At 35.9% G+C, this 19,353-nt stretch overlaps 2 protein-coding genes across 2 annotated transcripts in view; both read right to left on the minus strand.

Moving 5' to 3' along the window:
- The window catches only part of LOC136040920 (erbin-like), a 60,063-nt gene extending 50,455 nt beyond the window's left edge, over positions 1-9,608 (minus strand). Inside the window, exon 1 of the mRNA XM_065725340.1 lies at positions 9,398-9,608. Within this exon, the coding sequence (XP_065581412.1) occupies positions 9,398-9,565 (168 nt within the window). The 5' untranslated portion in view covers positions 9,566-9,608. The remainder of the gene's footprint in view (positions 1-9,397) is intronic.
- A 5,393-nt stretch (positions 9,609-15,001) lies between these two features.
- The window catches only part of LOC136041001 (leukocyte elastase inhibitor-like), a 75,817-nt gene continuing 71,465 nt past the window's right edge, over positions 15,002-19,353 (minus strand). The window contains exon 6 of the mRNA XM_065725494.1: positions 15,002-16,164. The gene's annotated coding sequence lies outside the window, so the exon portion shown is untranslated. The remainder of the gene's footprint in view (positions 16,165-19,353) is intronic.

The following is a 19,353-nucleotide window of genomic DNA, read 5'->3' on the forward strand; positions in this document are numbered from 1 at the left end:
AAGGGGGGAGAGAAGGAAACAAAAAACAACTTCAATAGGAAAAACTTTTATTAAAAGGCAATATATAAACTATTTTAAGTATCCACATTCTGTTCAAAGCATAGCATACGCTCTGCAACAACAGCAAACGGATTGACAACTCCAAATACAGAAACCATACACTGATTTTTGGCCCACACAGCTACACCCGGTAGGAACTTAGCATAACGAAAAAAATTGACCAACAAGCTCCTTTATCTGACTACACTAAAAACATTCCAAAAATGTAACAAAGCTAGTAAATGTGGCACAGAAAACGCATAATAGATTTTAGAAAGCACTCTTTTTTTTATAGCGCTTTTCAAGGAACAAGCATGTCATATGCCTTACAAAGCTTTGTACCTAGAATTCTAATAAAAGTGCTCAAGTATACTTTGTCCCTTCCAATCGGTAATCCAAGGTAATTTATGCTTGGTGACAGCTTTAGAAGCTGACCATCAAGACAAACGATTTCTGGAATGGGCCGACTGAATGACATACCAATTGACACAACTTCACTCTTTTCAAGATTAAATTCAAGCCCTATTTTCTTATATTCAGAGCATGAAATCTCAAAATTTTCCTCAATACCAGAAATTACCTGACTGAGGTTCAGGATAGTTTAAATATGACAAATCATGGCCTCAAAAAATAAACAATGTCTGGACTTGCTTTTGGGACTCTAGCACACTAGTATTATCAAGTGGAGGCGATGATACCCCACCTTGCCTAGTACCTTTTCAAACGCGACTTATAACTTTTGAAACAACAAAATCTTTTTGAGTAGGCCCTTTGACAAAAACATGAAGTTTACTATACATGTGTTTGTAGACGTGTAGGATTGAACTATCAAGTTCAACTCTCCCCCCCCCCCAAATTTCTCATAAGTTTCACGTTAATACATTTTGCTTTAGAATTAGCAGTAGCAGTATGAGTAGCAGTACTAGTAGCAGTTTCAGTATACAAGCAGTAATAGAAGTAGTAGTAGTTGTTGTAGCAGCAGTTTTTGTAACCATATAGTGTCTTTTGCTTAGTTCAATATTGCCCTGAATGTACACTGAAAGTTTGAACTTAATACCCTAACCATCTCCTGAACTACTGATGATATTGCTTTTTGGTAGCCTGGATGCACATAGTGTGTTTTGATTTGGTTCAATATCCTCTTCCACATTCCCTGAAAGTTTCACACTTATAACCTTAGCCTTAGTAGTAGTGATAGTACCAGTAGTTTATCAGGGTTGCAGCCAGAAATGTCTTATGGGGGGGGCTATTTTTAGTTTGGGCAGAGACAACCTGCCTGGGTTTAATTTGTGTGTATATGGTGGCTGGAACAAAGTAACAGAGGATGCATCCCCAATCGAACACTCGTGATTCATCATGACCAGTCATAATCATAATATCTTTATTGTCTTCCATGTCTAACAGAACATTTGCAATAGGTTGGTGGATATGTTCACGACTGTAGCTTTCTTAAAAGCCACAATGATTGTCTGGCATAGAACAAACTCAGGTAATCTCTTCAACAACTAACAGCTCTAGTAATTTACATTTTTACTGGTGAAACAGTTATAGGTCAGTACAACTACACTTATCTTTTCCTTTCTTAATCACAAGGGTCACAACATCAGCATAAAAAATATAAGGAACTGACTAACTGTTGAATATTATCAAGAACGATATTCCCAGATGGCATAGGAGATTTGAATGTCTATGTACTAGATGCATGCCACACAGCTGGTGAATTCCTTGTGAATATTTTTCTTTTTCACGATACATTGACTAATTTTTCTTAGGTTTACCATGAACCCTGGATGAGATTCATAATCACCCCAGGCCATATCCAGCATTGAGGAAAATTCATCTTGTAAAGTAGTATCATGGAGTGAGAACTGACTTGTGTAATATTTGACCCATTCTTGTTCAAAGGGTGAGGTATAGTCATTTGGCTCACATTTGGTATTCATTTTGCCAATGAACCACCATATCTCATTAGGGTTTCTTAACAGCCTATCACTATATTTATCTATAACATCTGACTTTTGTTTACTAGGGATGTTAAAAAAATTATGAATAGTATAAAGTCTAACGTCATTAACAACATCAAACCAAGGTCTGCCACAATCATTCCAGATATGATACCAAGACTTAAAACAGCAGCAGCTTCTGTGCATTGCATGGCATGAGTAAGCTCAGAACAGTATATGTTTAACAGAATCTGTTTTTCGTAAGCTAATATGTCTGCATTCGGCTGAAGGATCTGGAATGGTATTTTAATTTTAGTCAAAATACTGTCAAGAAAACTTGAGCATGAAGTTAAGCCATTTTGTTTTTTCTTTTACTAGGGAACCTATTCTCAACATGAGTGACTTAAAATGGGCAGGTAATGAGAAAATGATCAGAAACTGATATGCTGGTGTCAACGTGACAATTATTAAGCACTTTTGTATTGTTAGAAAAGAGAAAGAAATCCAAAGAGGTAGAATAGCCTGAATTATGGACATAGGTGGAGGAACAATTGTTTGAGACAGATTGCAGATCAGCAAAAGGATTTAAGGCATTGTATTAGCATTCAGATCACAATTGAAGTCTCCCACAACAATTAGCTGACAATGCTTATCTAAACATTCCCTGACAGAGTGCACTGGTTTGGTGCGTAAAGCAGTAAATGGCACTTCTGAGGCAAGATCACATTAGTCAGTTGGAAGATAGACAGAAAACGCAGAAATATCCCCAATTTCCAGAGTTATGTAATGTTTGCCTTCACCAACTAGCTGGGTGGCAAGGCAAGAGTTGACAAGAATGGCAATCCTACCTGACGGTCTCCCTCTTCCTGAAGAGAAAGCAGGCTCAGCAAATAGTTGGATGCAGTCAGTCAATTTCAGTAGAAGAGACAGAGGAAGCTTTCAGGAAAAGCTCCTGTAAATATAGCCCATCATTACAGCATAGTACACTTTCAAGAAAGGGCAGTTTTTTAATTACACTGTCATTTACATTCCACAAGCACACCTTTAGCTGAGGAGTTACCATTTATTTCCCATTATTTCCACTGCTACTGGACATTTTATACCATAGCAGGGATGGTCATCAGAACCACACAATGGACATTTTACACCCTTAGAGCAAGGGTTCTCTATTGATTTCTTGTGATCATTTGTGCAGCAAGAACATCAAGTAATGTTTATATTGGTTTGAGGTGCATGCCTGTACTGTTGACGATTATAACGTTGCATTGGTAAAAATTTGCACAGCTGAATTCAATGTTTCTGATAGCTGAAAAGCAAAGTATCTTTGAGACCTTTCAGTAGATCAACCTTACTTTCGAAAAACAACTTATACAAGCAAGTGTTTTGTATCCTTTCTGTTTTCAAACAATCCTTAATCATACTGCACAGATCCATGTCTGTGGCATCATCATGCATGTAGCATACAATGCCAAAGTGCAAGGGGATTTTAGTTTTGCATCTTTCACAGCATTAAGAAGAGTAGTCGCAGCTTTCTTGCCATCAAGTACAATCTGCCACTCTTTCTGCAAAGGCTTCAAGTCTAGTATGTGAGAACAACAAGCACCATCAGTAAAACTCTAAAGGTAGCCCTTGCACTCAAGGAGCTTTTCAAGACCTTTAGGTGGTTGTTTCAGAATTACTGAGTACATAGGTTTTGTTTGATGAACATCAGAGAAGACCTGAGGCACTTTACCATGCAGAAGTTTCAAAAAGGTTTGTGTTCCTTGGGATCATTAATAATACAAGAGACTTCATTTAATTTCCTAGTGAGGGTTGTAGCAATTTCACCAAGGATAATTGGCGCTTCATCTGAAACATAAATTACAAATGTAGGTAGTGTAAGTTTCTTTTAATCACAGTGCCAAATAGCTCTTATTAAATTGGACACAATATCCTGTGGCTTTATGGAATCAGAAGCACAAGTAGTCATGCCAGCTAGTGCCCAAAGGATTTCCTTGGCTTTTAACAGTATATTGGGCTTGTAGTATTGTGCAGATTTTGAAATATCATTGCTGGTATTTCCTGCATTATTAGCACAAAAAATGAAGTTCAAGACAGGATAGTATATTAATTTTACGTCTCACAAGTCAGTTCCCATTGCAGCAGGGGATAAGTTGCAAGCAAATTCTTACTTCTCTAACAAAATGGGAAGTGTGGGACCTATTACACCTATTCCCAGCAGATTAAGTGGAAAAGTATGACTGGTACTATGGCACTTTTGCACTGTTTCTGCGCCCTTCTGCTAAGTTAGAAAGCTCAAAGATTTTGATTTCTTTTTTTCCAAAAAATGATAGTTTTTTCTTCAAAAAAGGCTATTTAGGCTACTATTTTTCTTGAATAGTTATTGCAGATATATTGTCTAATAGATACTGCTCATTAAATCTCTTTCTTCATGTCTATGTGCTTATTAAGTCACTGAATCCCAGCAGATTTAATATTCAAGTACTTAATCTATATTCAAGTTGCCAAAAAAGTCAATATTAGTTAAATAAGACAATCAGAATGTCAAAGTCTCTAGAGAAAATCATGAAGGTAGAACCCTTACTTTATTGAAAGGGTATTATCCAGAAATAATGTGTTCACACAACAAACTCTCAATCAATATGGGTGCCAGAAGTCCTCTAAAATAACATGGAAGCCAACATTCCATAACCTGCAATGGATTGGACAAGTGAAAACCTCAAAGAGACATGGAAAAGATTTAAGAATCATGCAAAGCTAGTGTTCCAAGGACCTCTTAAAGGAAAGACAGGCACCTTTTTGCTGATCTGGTTTGGAGACAAAATGCAAGACATTTTCAATACCTGTACAAAGGCAGCTAAAGAATAGGACAAAATTGAACCATACATAGACAAGTTCAGCGAATATTTCCCCCCTCAGTGTTACACTATGTTCTCAAGTTACCTCTTTCATAAACATGCACAACAAGATGGTGAACCAGTTGATCAATACATAACTGATCTGAATCTTTTGACTTGTGAATCTCCATTCACAAGTCAGTTTGACTTGTGAATAGTAAGAGATGGACTTGATGTGGGGTCTCTTCAGCAAAAGTCAGAGAGAAACTGCTGCAAAAAGGTTCAAATCCACCTTTGTCACCTAGCAGTTACTATTGTGTGAAATCATACAGAAACTAAGGTGCAGCTCAGGACAATGTCACAAACCAACACATGAGGCAGCCAAGCTTACAAAGAAACACGCATAAAGCATAAACTAGATTTTGTCAGGAGAGCAAAGAAATAAAACCATGCCCACGCCCCACCAGTAAGACATTGCTATTTCTGCAGTGGAGAATACTCAGCTTCCCACAAAATTCCAGCAAAAGGAAAGATATGCAGCAATTGTGACAAACCAAACCACTTTGCAAAGGTATGCAAAAGCAGCAAATGTAATAAATCAGCAACCTCAAGCATATGAGCATAGACCTGGTATCAATAATGAGCTATTCATTGACACTATAAACATGGACAAGGTCATGATCAGTCATATTTGAAGCTCACAACCAATGAGCAGATCAGCATCACTTTCGAAATTGACACTGGTGCCCATGCAAATACCATATCTGAAAGACTTCTTAATACTCTCAAACCAAGGCCTAAAGTCAATAAGATGATATCAATCCTTAGTAGTTTTGGGGGACAGAAAATCCAAACACTCAACATTAGCAGTCTTAACTGCAATTTCACCAAGACCAAGCCTATTTTCATAGAGAAAGATACCCTCATGCCAATCCTAGTCTTCAGAACCAACCAAAAACAGATATTAATTGAGCTGATACTGGCAGTAAGAAACCCAAAAATTTCAGAACCAACCCCATTCATAGAGGAATTTCAGCACATATTCCAATGTATTGGACAGCTTCAATGTGAGTGTCACATCACACTCAAAGAAGAAGCCAAACCTAAGGCTGTACCAGCTAAATGCATCCTGACATCCCTCCAGGACAGGGTCAAGAAGAAACTAGATAGGATGGAAGCATTTAATGTAATTGAAAAGGTTGCTTATCCTATGGATTAGGTAAATGCTGCAGCTGTGGTTGAAAAGCTTCTAGGTTTGCATTGACCCATATGACCTGAATAAGGCTATTAAAAGACTCATCACCTAATACCCACATTCAACAAGCAATACTAAAACATTCCAGTACTAAATTTTTCACTAAGCTGACCGCTTGTTTCATATAGTGGTCTCTTATTCTGGACAATGAATCATCTCAGTTAACAATGTTCAATACATTATATGGTTGATACAACTTCAAACACACAACATTTGGGCTGATTTTGGTGCAGGATGACTTTCAATACTGCATGGAAGAGGTATTTGAAGGCATCAAAGGTTTTTCTGTCATAAGCTAATGACATCAGTATACCTGAGGATATCATAGAGGAGCACAATACCAATGTTGGCTGTGGACTAATCAGAGTACATGAAAAGGCTGTGAAATTAAACCTGCAAAAATGCTTGTTTGGGTGCAACAACATATTATACTTTAGACACATAATATCAGAAGGTGACATCCACCCAGACTCAAAAAAGGTTCATGCACTGAAAGAAATGAGCCCCTTCTATTAAGGCTGAACTCCAGGCTATACTGGGAATGACAACATACCTAGCAAGGAACATCCCTAATCTAACATTAACAAATCAGCCACTACATGACCTGGCAAAGCAATGACAGCTCAAGTGGGAGCCACAACATGATACATGTTTCAATATCATCAAAGAATTCATTTACAGCTCATTGACATTCTTTGATCTAACATCAGGGAACTTCAAGCTATAATTTGATGCTTTGAAGTTTGGCCTGTGAGACACCCTTATTCAAAATGGAAAGCCAATCTCCTTTGCATCATGCTTGTTGAACACCAATGCACAGAACTACTTGCAGATAGAATAGGAACTATATGATATCCTCTTTGGCTGCATACACTACCACCAGTACCTCTACAGCCAGAAATTCACCTAATGTCATAGTTGTCACCAAAGCTTCAGCAGATGCAAATGAGAATCCAATAATACAACTCCACCCTAACATTCCACCCAGGCTAGGAAATTCCTGCTGTTAATGCCTTGTCATGCATGTATCTCCCTGAAAAGGATAGATAGAAGCAAAATGAGATCAAATGATATATGCATTCTGTTATGTTGCTCTTACCAATCAGCAATGACAGACATAAAAGGCTCAAACAAGAGACAGCAGCCAACACTCAATTGGTCAAGCTTGCTAAGACAATCAATAGTGGTTGGTCAGCATCCAGAAGCAATCTCTCAGCAACCCTTACCTATTCTGGAATGTCAGGCATGATTTAATGTTTATTCACCAAATAATACTAAAAGGAGATCACCTGGTTCTACCCCAAAACTCATGCAATGACCTCCTCAACTGTATACACATATTGAATCTGGATATGAACAAAAATATATATACAGTGAGCTTACTTGGTCATTTATTGGCTAGGGATGACAAAACAAATTGAAAAACATATCAAACACTGCTATGTATGCACCAGAATCAAGAACTCCAACCACAAAGAGCCCTGGATGCTGCATGACACCCCTTACTTACCATGGAAGAAAATCAATTGCAAACTCCTCTACAAAAACATGGAATACTTCCTTAATCTCCTCTGTTGGCTATTACAATTAATATTTCAGAGTTGATAGAGTGGGGAGCAATGCATATGCACACAAAATCATGCCCTGTCTGAAAAAGCACTTCACACATTATTGAGTCCCCTATGTGCTCATTACTGACAACAGTAATTCACTTCATCTGTCTTCCAAAATTCGTATCAGATTGCTATATATCTCAGACCACATTTTCCCCAATCAGATGGACTGACACAAAAGTCAGCACTGATGGCCAAAGATGGCCAAATCAATAGTGCTGGAAATGATTTCAAGTTGGTGCTGCAAGAGTACAGGAATTCCTCTAGTTGATGGTCTGGCATCCCCATCCCAATTGCAAATGAGCAGAAACCTCAGATCAATAGTCCCATGCACAACATCAGTTTTGACAAAATCAAATGAAGTAACAGGCATGCCAGAGCATTGAAACCCCTAAAAATTGGACAGCCAGTACAGGCCCAAATCCACAGCTAACTCTGGCAGGCAGGCATTGTCAAAAGAGCAGATGTGAATCTAAGATCCTATATAGTTGAGACAAATGGGAGAGCAACCTAAAGAAGGAACAGATGCCTTCTATTCTGTTGGCAGCCTCAGTTGTCAGATGCTGCCAAAACTGAAGATATCCCCCATGCAGAAACACTAACCTCACCCCTGAGTCTATCAGCAATGACACCCATCCCCTCCCTATAACACAAGACAAAAACTATCTTCAACCCCTTAATTGTTTTCATAGCCCTGCATTTCACTTGTCCATACCCATACCAAGCACTAGTTGTATAACCCATACAAAACTACACAATATCTTCTATATAGCCCATACCAGTTGCTCTGTGAGGCCAGTCTAGAGGCTTAAACTGTGAAGAGAATATCAGTTAACTAGAGGAGTAAGCCTAGATTCTCCTCATAAAGGAATATAGCCTAACAATTTATTATGGCAGTGCGTTTTATGGTTTAAAAGGAAATTTGTTCTCTATTAATTTTTGTATGAGATTGCTAGTTCAGAAAAGAGGAAGGATGTAATATGCTTACATTCCTGTTCTAGATGACCTGGGTTTCTAGAAGCTTAAACTGTGAAGAGAAAATCAGTTAACTAGAGGAGTAAGCCTAGATTCTCCTCATAAAGGAATATAGCCTAACAATTTATTATGGCAGTGTGTTTTATGGTTTAAAAGGAAATTTGTTCTCTATTCAATTTAGTAAAAGATTGCTAGTTCAGAAAAGAGGAAGGATATAAAGTGCTTACATTCTTGTTCTAGATGACCTGGGTTTTCATGTCTAAATAATACATGTTGAGACTTTCTTCAAATCCATGTAGCCTACCTGTAAACAGAACCATGCAGACAAAATCAAGAAACAGAAAACACATTTTTGGGCAATATATTTGCAAATTATGGGGTAATGTATATTAGAATTGCAGTCAAAATGTGTTAACTAGGTAGGCTACAATTAGGGCTATTTGGCAAACCTTATAATGAAGTAAAAATTCTTTTCTTAACATGCTCCCTTCTCAAGAGCTCTGACTCTAGTCTTATGCATAAATTAGTCCAAACACGCCCCTGATCTTAATCTTTATCAACCCTACTGGCTAAACCATTCCCCTATAGGCTACTCTATTTTAGCACAGTTTTAAAAATACTGCCTTAGCTATGGAAACCAGCAATGAGGAAACAAGTTTCTGTATTTGACCTAAACATCACACTTTTTGGGCAAGGAAAATTTAGGAGACTATCCAATTGTTTAGGCCTGGCTACCTGATTATAGTCCAAATAAAGCTTCTTCAAAGAACATTCAAACTCAAATATTTCATCTGGCAAAGTAACTAAACTGCAGTGCTGATAGTCAAGCTCATAAATTTCTTCTACTTCTGCACGCACGCAGGGACATTTCAGCCAACTACTCTTCTTCTTTCTTTCTTTCATTTCATTATTTTGTCACGTTCCTGTTTGTTTAAAATTGGCGAATTTTTTGTCCTGCTTTCTATCGAAGTTTCATTATCCGCTAGGTATCCGCTAGGATACCTAGCTAGGAGACAATATTCGTGCGGAGACAAAGCCATAAATAAAGCCAAAAATAAAATAATAAATAAGGTGTTTATTCTCCTTCATCTTTATTTCACATGTATTGTTTGGTTTAGGGTATTATTTATGGTTCTTTTAGTGCTTTATTATTGTGTTATATAACCCATAACAAACAAAGCTTTTTGGGCTGACTAACTTTTTTACGTTTGTAACAATGTTTTAGTATTAATAAAATGATTGATTGATTGGTTGTTTCGTCGCATATGATAAGAAACTAATCACAACTTAATTGGAATTATTTAATAACAATGTCATCAAATAGGACTTGGATTTGGTGACATTTAGGTACCTCTGAGTGTTACAGCTATTTAAAAGTGACTCCTGTAGTTAGAATAATAAGCTTTTTGAAAAATAAAAAATACAAACTTTAGTGTAAAGATAGAGGTAATTGGGAAGTGGCACTCCCCTATATACGTAATAATTTCTGTTTATTTTAAGTTTAATTGCTAATCCTTGCTTTCAGTTGAATAAAAACTTTTTTTCATTTAATTTCCGATCGTTTGTAAATTAAACCAGGACAACTGGCTCCCCCTCCATGGAAAATTCTTCTCCACAATAAATTCATCCCACATACTCACCCTTCCTTACAAGAATCCCCTTCCCCTGAAAATATCTGTATACTTACCAATAACCATTACTATATGTCAATAATAACTAAAGTTCACGGCTTGCAGACCTTCCCCCAGGGAATGTGGGGAATCAAGTTATCTTTTCGGTATTAGATCTTTTACTGTGCTGTACAGAATGACCATTTAATAACTTTGATCGGGTGCCTTTGGTGAAAGAAGGAGCGTGGGAGAAGGACTAGCTGCCTTCCAATATTTTTGGTATATTAAAAAGGATACTAGAGCTTTAATTTCTGATCAAATGAGCTCTCTCCCAATCTTCTATGATCGCTGGTTCATTACAATTACCCATGAGAAAAAAAATTACCAGGTATCAGTGATGTTTCTTCTGGCAAAACATGCACAATTCCGTATTTTCGTATATAGGAGCTTGAAACCTTTACAGTAGGGTTCTCTGATGGTGTGATCCGGGTTGCAGCAGTAGCTAGCAACATAGTAAGATAAGATCATATCCCATAGTAAAAAACAAAATAGCCCCGATCTCCTAAAACAAGAGTCAGATAAAAAAAAATACATTATTAGAACCATCTTGTCCAATACCCCTATGTAGGAAACTAACTCTCCCTTGATTGAATAACAAGGAAAATATATTTGTTTGAAAATAAATAAAAAAAATGGCTGCAACCACAATATTCTGCATCGACAGCATCTTTTTTCCGTTTTTTCTTTCACCTCGGCCAGTTCGGAACTGGAAAATCATAGAGAGCTGTTTAATGGCTCATTTGAAAGGAAATTGATGCATATAAAAACCTTTTATAATTAACAAGAATAATTTCAAAAACAAAATATTTTTTACAAAAAACTGCATTTTTCTATATCTATACAGTAGCAAATGTTATTAGCATCTGCTTGCCTCCTGGAACCAAACTATTTTTGGCTCGTCTCCTAAAGTGCTTGTCTCCATATCGTTGTGCTTTATTTTTGTAGAAAGAAGCCATTTTTTTTGCTTTAGTTGTTTCATGAATACCACTTGATGCTTCAGAGGAGTTTCCCCAATTGCTCAAAAATTGGGCCAATTTTGTCAGGCTCGTAACTTTTCATGTGTAATGTTAAACTTGATGAATTTTATATATTTTGGATAAGCATGAGAATTCCATTCTTTAATGCGTCTATTGCTATCAGTACTCTGCTTCTAAGAGTTTCGATTACTTTTGAGCCATATCATTCTTTACTTAGAGATATTTACCACGGACTATTTAATAATCTATATCCAGGGTTTAAAAATTCTTTTGCTTAGATTTTTTTTTCGCCTGATTAGTTTATCTTATTTCTGTAGAAAGCAAGTAAAAACATATGCTTGATAATCTTCAGTACTAAATTCATTCATTAGATAGTTTATTTAGATGGATTATTGGTCTAATGAGGTCAACTGCTTTACTTAAGTTAATTAAGTTCATTCATTACAAAGTGTATTTAGAAGAATAATTGGTGTAATGAGGTCAACTGCTTTACACAAGTCAATTGAATTCATTCATTACATAGTTTATCTAGAAAGATAATTGGTATAATGATATCAACTGCTTTACACAAGTCAATTAAATTCATGCATTATATAGTTTATTTAGAAGGATAATTGTTCTAATCAGGTCAACTGCTTTACACAAGTCAATCAAATTCATTCATATCGAAAACGTAATCAAAAGTACAAACGCTAGTCTACAGACTTTAAACGGTAAGCGTAGGTTAACTGTGAACATAGAGAGTATTAAGCATGCATACCTAACGTACGCCCGCCCCATTCCGGAATACGCATGTCCTGTTTGGGTGCCCTCAACACTTACAACAGTGTATCTTTGTCATGAGCTTGAATCGGTTCAGAAGTGAGCGGTATCGATCATCTTGGGCCGCCGTGACATCCCCTACAGAAAGGCTATAAAAGTGCTAGGACTGCCGTCGCTCAAAAACCAGTACGGAACTCTGATAATGAGTTTTGGAAAGGTCTTACTTTCTAAATATCCGCACCGTGACAGTCTACCTGATCAACCTCTACCATCAGGAACGAGAAAGCAAGATAAGTTAGTTCCCTTTAAAGCAAGAACAAACCAATATGGTAATTCTTTCGTCCTGGTTTTTGTCGATATGTACATAAGAGTTAATGTTTATAGTTTGATTTATATTTACAAGTGTAGTTTGATTTTAAATATATTGTAAAGAAACGCAAATCAGCGATAGCTGCCAAGCTTTTGCTAATAAGCCTGTCTACTACTACTAATACTACTACATTCATCACATAGTTTTTTTTAGACAGATGATTGCTCTAATGAGGTAAACTGTTTTACAGAAATCAATTAATCTCATTGATTACATAGTTTATTTAGAAAGATTCTAATGGGGTCAACTGCTTTACACAAGTCAATTAAAATTACCCACTTGGTGCCCTCCACTTGGACATGGTGAGTTAGTGCGTTCAATTTTCATAGAATTTAGTGAATCTTTAGATACTATTTTCTTCAAGGTTTTATTGAGTAGGCCATGAGATTTAGGGGCTAAAGAAGTATCTTTAAATTGGTTTGAATCAAATCTTAGTAAGATGGTTGAATTTCAAGAAGTTGTACTATCCGATGTGGAGTTACACAAAGGGGGCCCCACGTGCAGATACGATAAGTTCTTATATCCCTGTGGCAATTGCTGATAACACTGTGCTTAAAGTAGTATTCTCTTGAGTGAATTTTGAATATTGAAAAGGCTAATAAAGCCTTAGATAAATTGATCCGTTTTACGGGGTTTACCAATTTGTTTTTTAATGTTTTTAAGACGAATTTTGTGAATTTTAGTAGGTTCGGAAATCCTTATTTTTGAGAAAATAAGGTTTGTCTAAATGCTGTAATCTTAAGTCAAGTTTTTAGCGGTAAATGTTTAAATTTTTATCTTGACTTTGAGTTGGACACTATATTAGGATGATTTTTTAGAGCAAAAGTGATTTTGGCGTTGTGATGGTGTAATAGCAGTGGTGAGACATTTTGGTGTTTAAGAAGGCTAAAGAATGAACTTCTGTTAAAAATGTTTGCCAGTTTAAGAGTAGGTTACAACATTACCTTCTGGGGAGTTGTTAATGATTTAGGTTTAAAATTTATTTATTTACTTCATTTATTTATCATTTTTTCGAAATTGCTGTTTATATGTGAAATATCATTATATATCAATAATACATTGTAAGAATGGAAAAACCATCATTTAAAACCCAACGGGTTTTCCCGATGGCTGCTTAAACAAGATGTAGGGTTTTTTGTTAATAAACTAATTTGTCTGAGAAGTAAGAATGAGTAAATTTTCAAATGCACCCTACCCCTTCCCATTTACGCCCCTGCTTGAAAGGAAATCTGAACCTTCACACGGCACTACCATTAGCTGCAAATGGAAGTTAAAAAAAGGTAAAAGATCCTCCTGAGCCATTGCTGGCGCATAGGGCGTCGATTCGACGTTTCAGTTGCTGGGTGTTTTTTTTACAAGGACAAGTAGTAAGCTTGTCGGACAACCTCGCTGCAGCAGGTATTAATTTTTAAGGATATATGTGAGTGCGTAGGCTTTTACTTAATGATTCAAGCAATTAGATCCTAATTTCACTGTCCTTGGCACTGCATTAGTTACTCCACGTGCGTATGTGTAAAACTTCAAAATCAAATTGATAAATTTTGTTCAAGGTTACAATTGTTGCTATCAACTAGAAAATTGTTAATACTTTTAAAATCAGTAATCTAATTCACTCAAGCAATTATGGATAGATTTACCGCTTTAGAGTTTAGTAAAAATTGTAAAATTTCCATTTGAGTTTAAAACCAGGACCTGGTTTCCTGAGTCTCCAAGACTGAGAGTCTTCCATGTCTCTCGACTACTGAGTCTCCATGGTACCCTGGTCTCCATTCTAATAGCAGACTCCAGACAATGTATACTTTGAAGAGCCTCTGGCTCTTTTTCGTCCAAACTACCAGCAAAGATTTTCGAAATAGGCAAAAATTGGTTATTTAAGTCTGTTTCTTTCTTGCCACCCTTGGTTGCAACTGTTTTTTTTTGTATGCTTAGTGGTTCTTTACCTATTCATATATTGCAATACCTTTTCTAAATCATCTGTTATCTACTCAGGTAACAAACCGATGGAATTTCTGCAGCGATTGAGTTAAGAAGGCACATTTTTCTTCAGATACAAGTAAAGAGTGGCATAAAAAATAAAGAAAAAACGAGCAAATCTGACATTGGAGGAAGGATACTGTTGCCTCTTTAAGCCTCCTTCCTTGTAAGGTTCCAAAGATTTCTGTTATTTTACTGAAAACAATATATTCCAGCACAGCATGAAATTGATTTTATTTCCTTGAAATTTGTAAAACATGTGTAATGGCCAATTAGACATCTGTTTCATTGTATGTCCATACTCTTGGACCAAAAAGATTTTTGTTGTAAAATCGAATTTTTTTTCCATATTGCATTATCAAATTGTACTGCTGGGAAAATATCTTTTCCAGGTTGAAGAAAGCACAAAAACTCTTAATATAATAAATTAGAAAATTGTGAGTTAATCAATAATATCGAACTTTAACCCTGCAGTGGCACAGTTCACCTCTCCTTGGCAATACAGGTCAGCTACCACAGGCCCTGGAATTACGTGGAGATTATGTAATACTATCTCAAAATAATTAAACAAGAAGAGGAAGAAACATTCCAGCGCGAATCACTTTAATAGGTTAAAAAAAAATTTATAAGCTTCTCTTAAGAAACTTAATAACTAAACCCTTAGTGTAGTGATTTAGTATCAACCGAAAATTGCAACTCTAGCGATTTAGTATCAACCGAAAATTGCGACTCTTCAAAAGTAAAACACATACTAAAGCTCTAAAACTAATTAGAACAAAAATAAAACATATTCTCAAATACTTAACAAAATATATTTCCACTACTTAAGCAAATAACTTGGTTTCGCTGTACTAATATATAACATATTTTTATTAGATATCTATCTTTTAGTTTCATATTCATCAGTATTTCTATTTTTTTAAGGGTCAAAGATTGCAGAGGTATGCGGAAATTCAAATACATGTACCTCCAGTACAAAACAAGAGTAGTTACAAGGTTTTTCTAAGATTTTAGGGATACAGAGGGGTGAGCAAGGTTTTTTTTTTAATTTAAGAAAAAGAATACACCAAAAAAATGTATGCAAAATCTAGGAGGAGGCAAACTTCGTTCCTTAACGAAATTATCAGGAAGGGTATTTTTTAAAATCTAGGGGAGAGAACCAGATAATCTAGGGAAGTATTTGGCCTCCCCCTCCTTCTTTTTTATTGGTGCCACTCGGTGCCAAAGTTTTCCCTCTTATTGGTTTCCTTCGCTCTTTGGCACGAGTAGTAGTAGTAGTTGTTACTCAATGGCATTGTAAGTGCAATCACATGATCTACAATCCAAAATAATCACCAGGGTATAGAGTACATTCACAAACAGCAGGGCTTTAAGAGTAACTTTCAAGAAGTTACTGTTACTGATACTTCTGAAGAACGGCTAGTTTAATTTTAAAGGTAATATATAAGACAATATTCACGGGCTCTTAACAGCACTGTTTGTAGGTGAGAAATTAAGACACTCAAACCTTAGTCTCAGTCCTACCTCTCCTTCAGAGTTATTACTTATGTCTGAAACAGCATTGATTTGTTTTTATTAAAATTAGTTGAAGTCCTGAAACTTTAAAGCAACACCTGGCACTTTTCATTTTCCCATTCAAACACAAATAATTCCAGAATAGGGTACCACTTTCTAATAATAGTATATTTGCAGTAACAAAAAGTTAACTGCGAGATCATTTGCGTAGCTGGAGAACAACGATGATATCACCTGAAAGAGAAAAAAAAAATCATTTATTGATGGAGTTATTCCATGGCTGCTGTTCTATTATTTTTACTCCAACATAATTTTGTATTTACTTACATTTATGTTTATTTTTGTCTTCAAAAATTTTTTCAAGAATTTTTGTAAATCAATTGTACAGATTTCATTACCTTTCATCAAACATTATCTTAATATGTTTGGTTTTCGGCAATTATTTGAGATCCCTCACTTGGGGTTGAAAAAAACATTTAATGCTAAGTTTTGGGGGGTATGGAAGTAGGCTCAAGCAGTTTTTCGGCCATAAATTGTTAAATAGTTACTTCTGTTCCTTTTGATCATTCTACAAAAGTTTACCTTTTAACTGTAAAAGCGAATATGTACAAACATAGGACTAGACTAACAAAGCACTTCATCTTTTTTTCTTCCAGTGTGGTATCTTTCCATCCCTTGCTAGTACATAATTAGCTGCCAAGGGTTCTATTTCTCTTTCTCCACTTGATAGCGTGGCATTATTTTCTTTATTTTCATATTCAAAGTCACTTCTATTATCTCTTTCTTATACTATAAGTACAAAATTAACAAGCTTACAGAGAAAAACAAATTAACAAATTATTCTTACTATATATATATATATATATATATATATATATATATATATATATATATATATATATATATATATATGTTGTAAGGTATGGATGGCTCGTCGACAAGTCTATTAAAACCAAATAATGCCAGATGTTACAGAATTTCTAGTTCATATCATCAGCTTATTTTTTTTTTAAGTGGACGTTTCCCAACTTGTTTAAAGTAAACACGCGTTTTAGCCCTGCAAAAGGGTGATGAAATGAAATATCCAACAAACTACAGGCCAATCTGAATCCTATTTTCATTCACTAAAGTAATTAAACGATGTCTTTACAACCGCATGGGAAGTTTTTTGATAAGAGGAGATGTTTTAATGACCTTACGACACTTTAGATAAAAAAGAAATTCCGGCTACTATATTTATCGATACAAAAAAAGCGTTCGATACTATTTGTCATGTAATTTTGCTTCGTAAGCTAGATAATTATGCTATACGCGGACCTGCTAATTCTCTGATTGAATCATATTTAATTGGGCGCAGTCAGTTTGTGGATGGTGAAAATTCGACCTCTTCACTACTTGGTATCACTGTTCAAGTCGGAATTCCTCCAGGGTCCTTACTTGGACCTCTACGTTTTCTTACTTATATTAACGACGTCAACAGGGCGCTGGAATATCTCGGGCTAAAGATCCTATTTGCGACGATACGGCCTGCACAGTTTGAGGTGCTGATGAAATGTCACTTAAGAAGAACATGTTGGCAGCTTTCGAGAGGATGGAAACTTGGTTTATAATAATAAATGCATAGCCAAACTTTGGAATGTGCAAGGGTCGGGTCTTAATGTCGGTCTATCTATTGGTACGCTACGAGAACAATTAAAAACTATTTTACTAACCCTTTCATCTTTTTCTTTTTTCATTTATTTATGGTCGTCTCGCTGACTCATTCTCTTGATCGGGTTTTCCAACGGCTTCACTTCACTATTTACTCATTTTTTATTTTTAGTGATTTGTTATGGTAAGTTCTCCATATGGCTGCTAGCTTGGGGTAATGCTTGGTAAGTCATACATTTTTTTTTTATCTTTTTATTTATTTATAAAAGAGTAGTATTATGTGCAAATACAGTAATATATTATTGTGTTTTTAATTGCTATTGCTTGCCCGGTAATACGAGCTACACTCAGCCCGGCATATCCTAATTGTAGTTTCATTTAGTTTGTAAAGAGCCTGTTTATGGAAGCTAGTCCGATTTCTATATATATATATATATATATATATATATATATATATATATATATATATATATATATATATATATATATATATATATATATATATATATATATATATATATATATATAAATAAGTTGTCTGTCTGTGTGTCTGTCTGTCAGGTGACGTCATGTTTCTGTGTCGACTGACGTCATGGAGTTAGTTGTCGTCATTTTTGCCATGACGGTGACGTCATTAAAGATAGTTAAGACATATATGTTCACGTAGAAATCTATTAATGTTTAGCTTTAAAATGACTGATGAACTTACAATGGCAAAAGCCGATGAAGATGCTCAAACAGTCTATGCCAAAAAACTTGCTGCTGATAAAGAAAGTCAGAAAAGAAAGCGTGCCGAGGAATCAAAAGAACAGCAAGGAAACAGGCTTGAGGCTAAAGAACGCAAAACCGCGCAGTTAGATGAAGATCCACCTGGACAGCGAGAGTCAAAACATATCAAAACTGAAAATGATAGCGATGATGATTGGGTTTGGGATTTTGACTTGGATAAGGTCATCAATGCCTACCAGATTTTAGTTAAAAAAACAAAGGTTAGGCGATATGTATTTCATAGTGAAGCTGAAAAATAAAGAAGAAAAAGAAAACTGAAAAAAGAAAAAATGTAAAAAACTAAAAAATACTAAAAAGAAAAAACACTCAAAGAGAAATTACAGACCGGGACACAAATGACGACCGGGACAGAGGGAATATAAATAACGACCGGGGCACTCAAAGAGAAATTACAGACTGGGATACCGGGACACAAATGACGACCGGGACACAGGGAATATAAATGACGACCAGGACACAGGTATTTAAGAATATCGTTCAAAGACAAATTTTTAATTGTAAGAAGACCGTTGAAAGAGAAATTTCTAATTGTAAAATGACTGAAGAACCTACAATGGCAACGGTAGGGTAAGTCAGTCGACGGCCAACCTACCATCTTCAAAGATACCACGATAGGAAGACTCTACACCGTTCACCCCAATCAACATGAATGCTTCTTTCTACGCCTGCTTTTGGTGAATGTACCCGGTCCGACATCCTTTGAGTATTTGAGAACTGTAAACGGTACTATACATGACACTTACCGTAGTGCATGCCAAGCTCTGAATTTATTGGAGAATGACCAACACTGGGATAACTGCATCAATGACGCGTGCGAAACGTCAACCCCAAGTCAAATTCGTGCATTGTTTGGCATCATTTTAACAACTTGCTCTCCATCAGCTCCTACAGAGTTATGGGAAAAATATAAGTCAAAAATATCCGAAGATATACTCCATCGAAAACAGTTAGAGACGTCAGATAACTACACTTTAGTTATTATAG

The sequence above is a fragment of the Artemia franciscana genome, chromosome 21, assembly GCF_032884065.1.
Source record: "Artemia franciscana chromosome 21, ASM3288406v1, whole genome shotgun sequence".
Taxonomy (NCBI): domain Eukaryota; kingdom Metazoa; phylum Arthropoda; class Branchiopoda; order Anostraca; family Artemiidae; genus Artemia; species Artemia franciscana.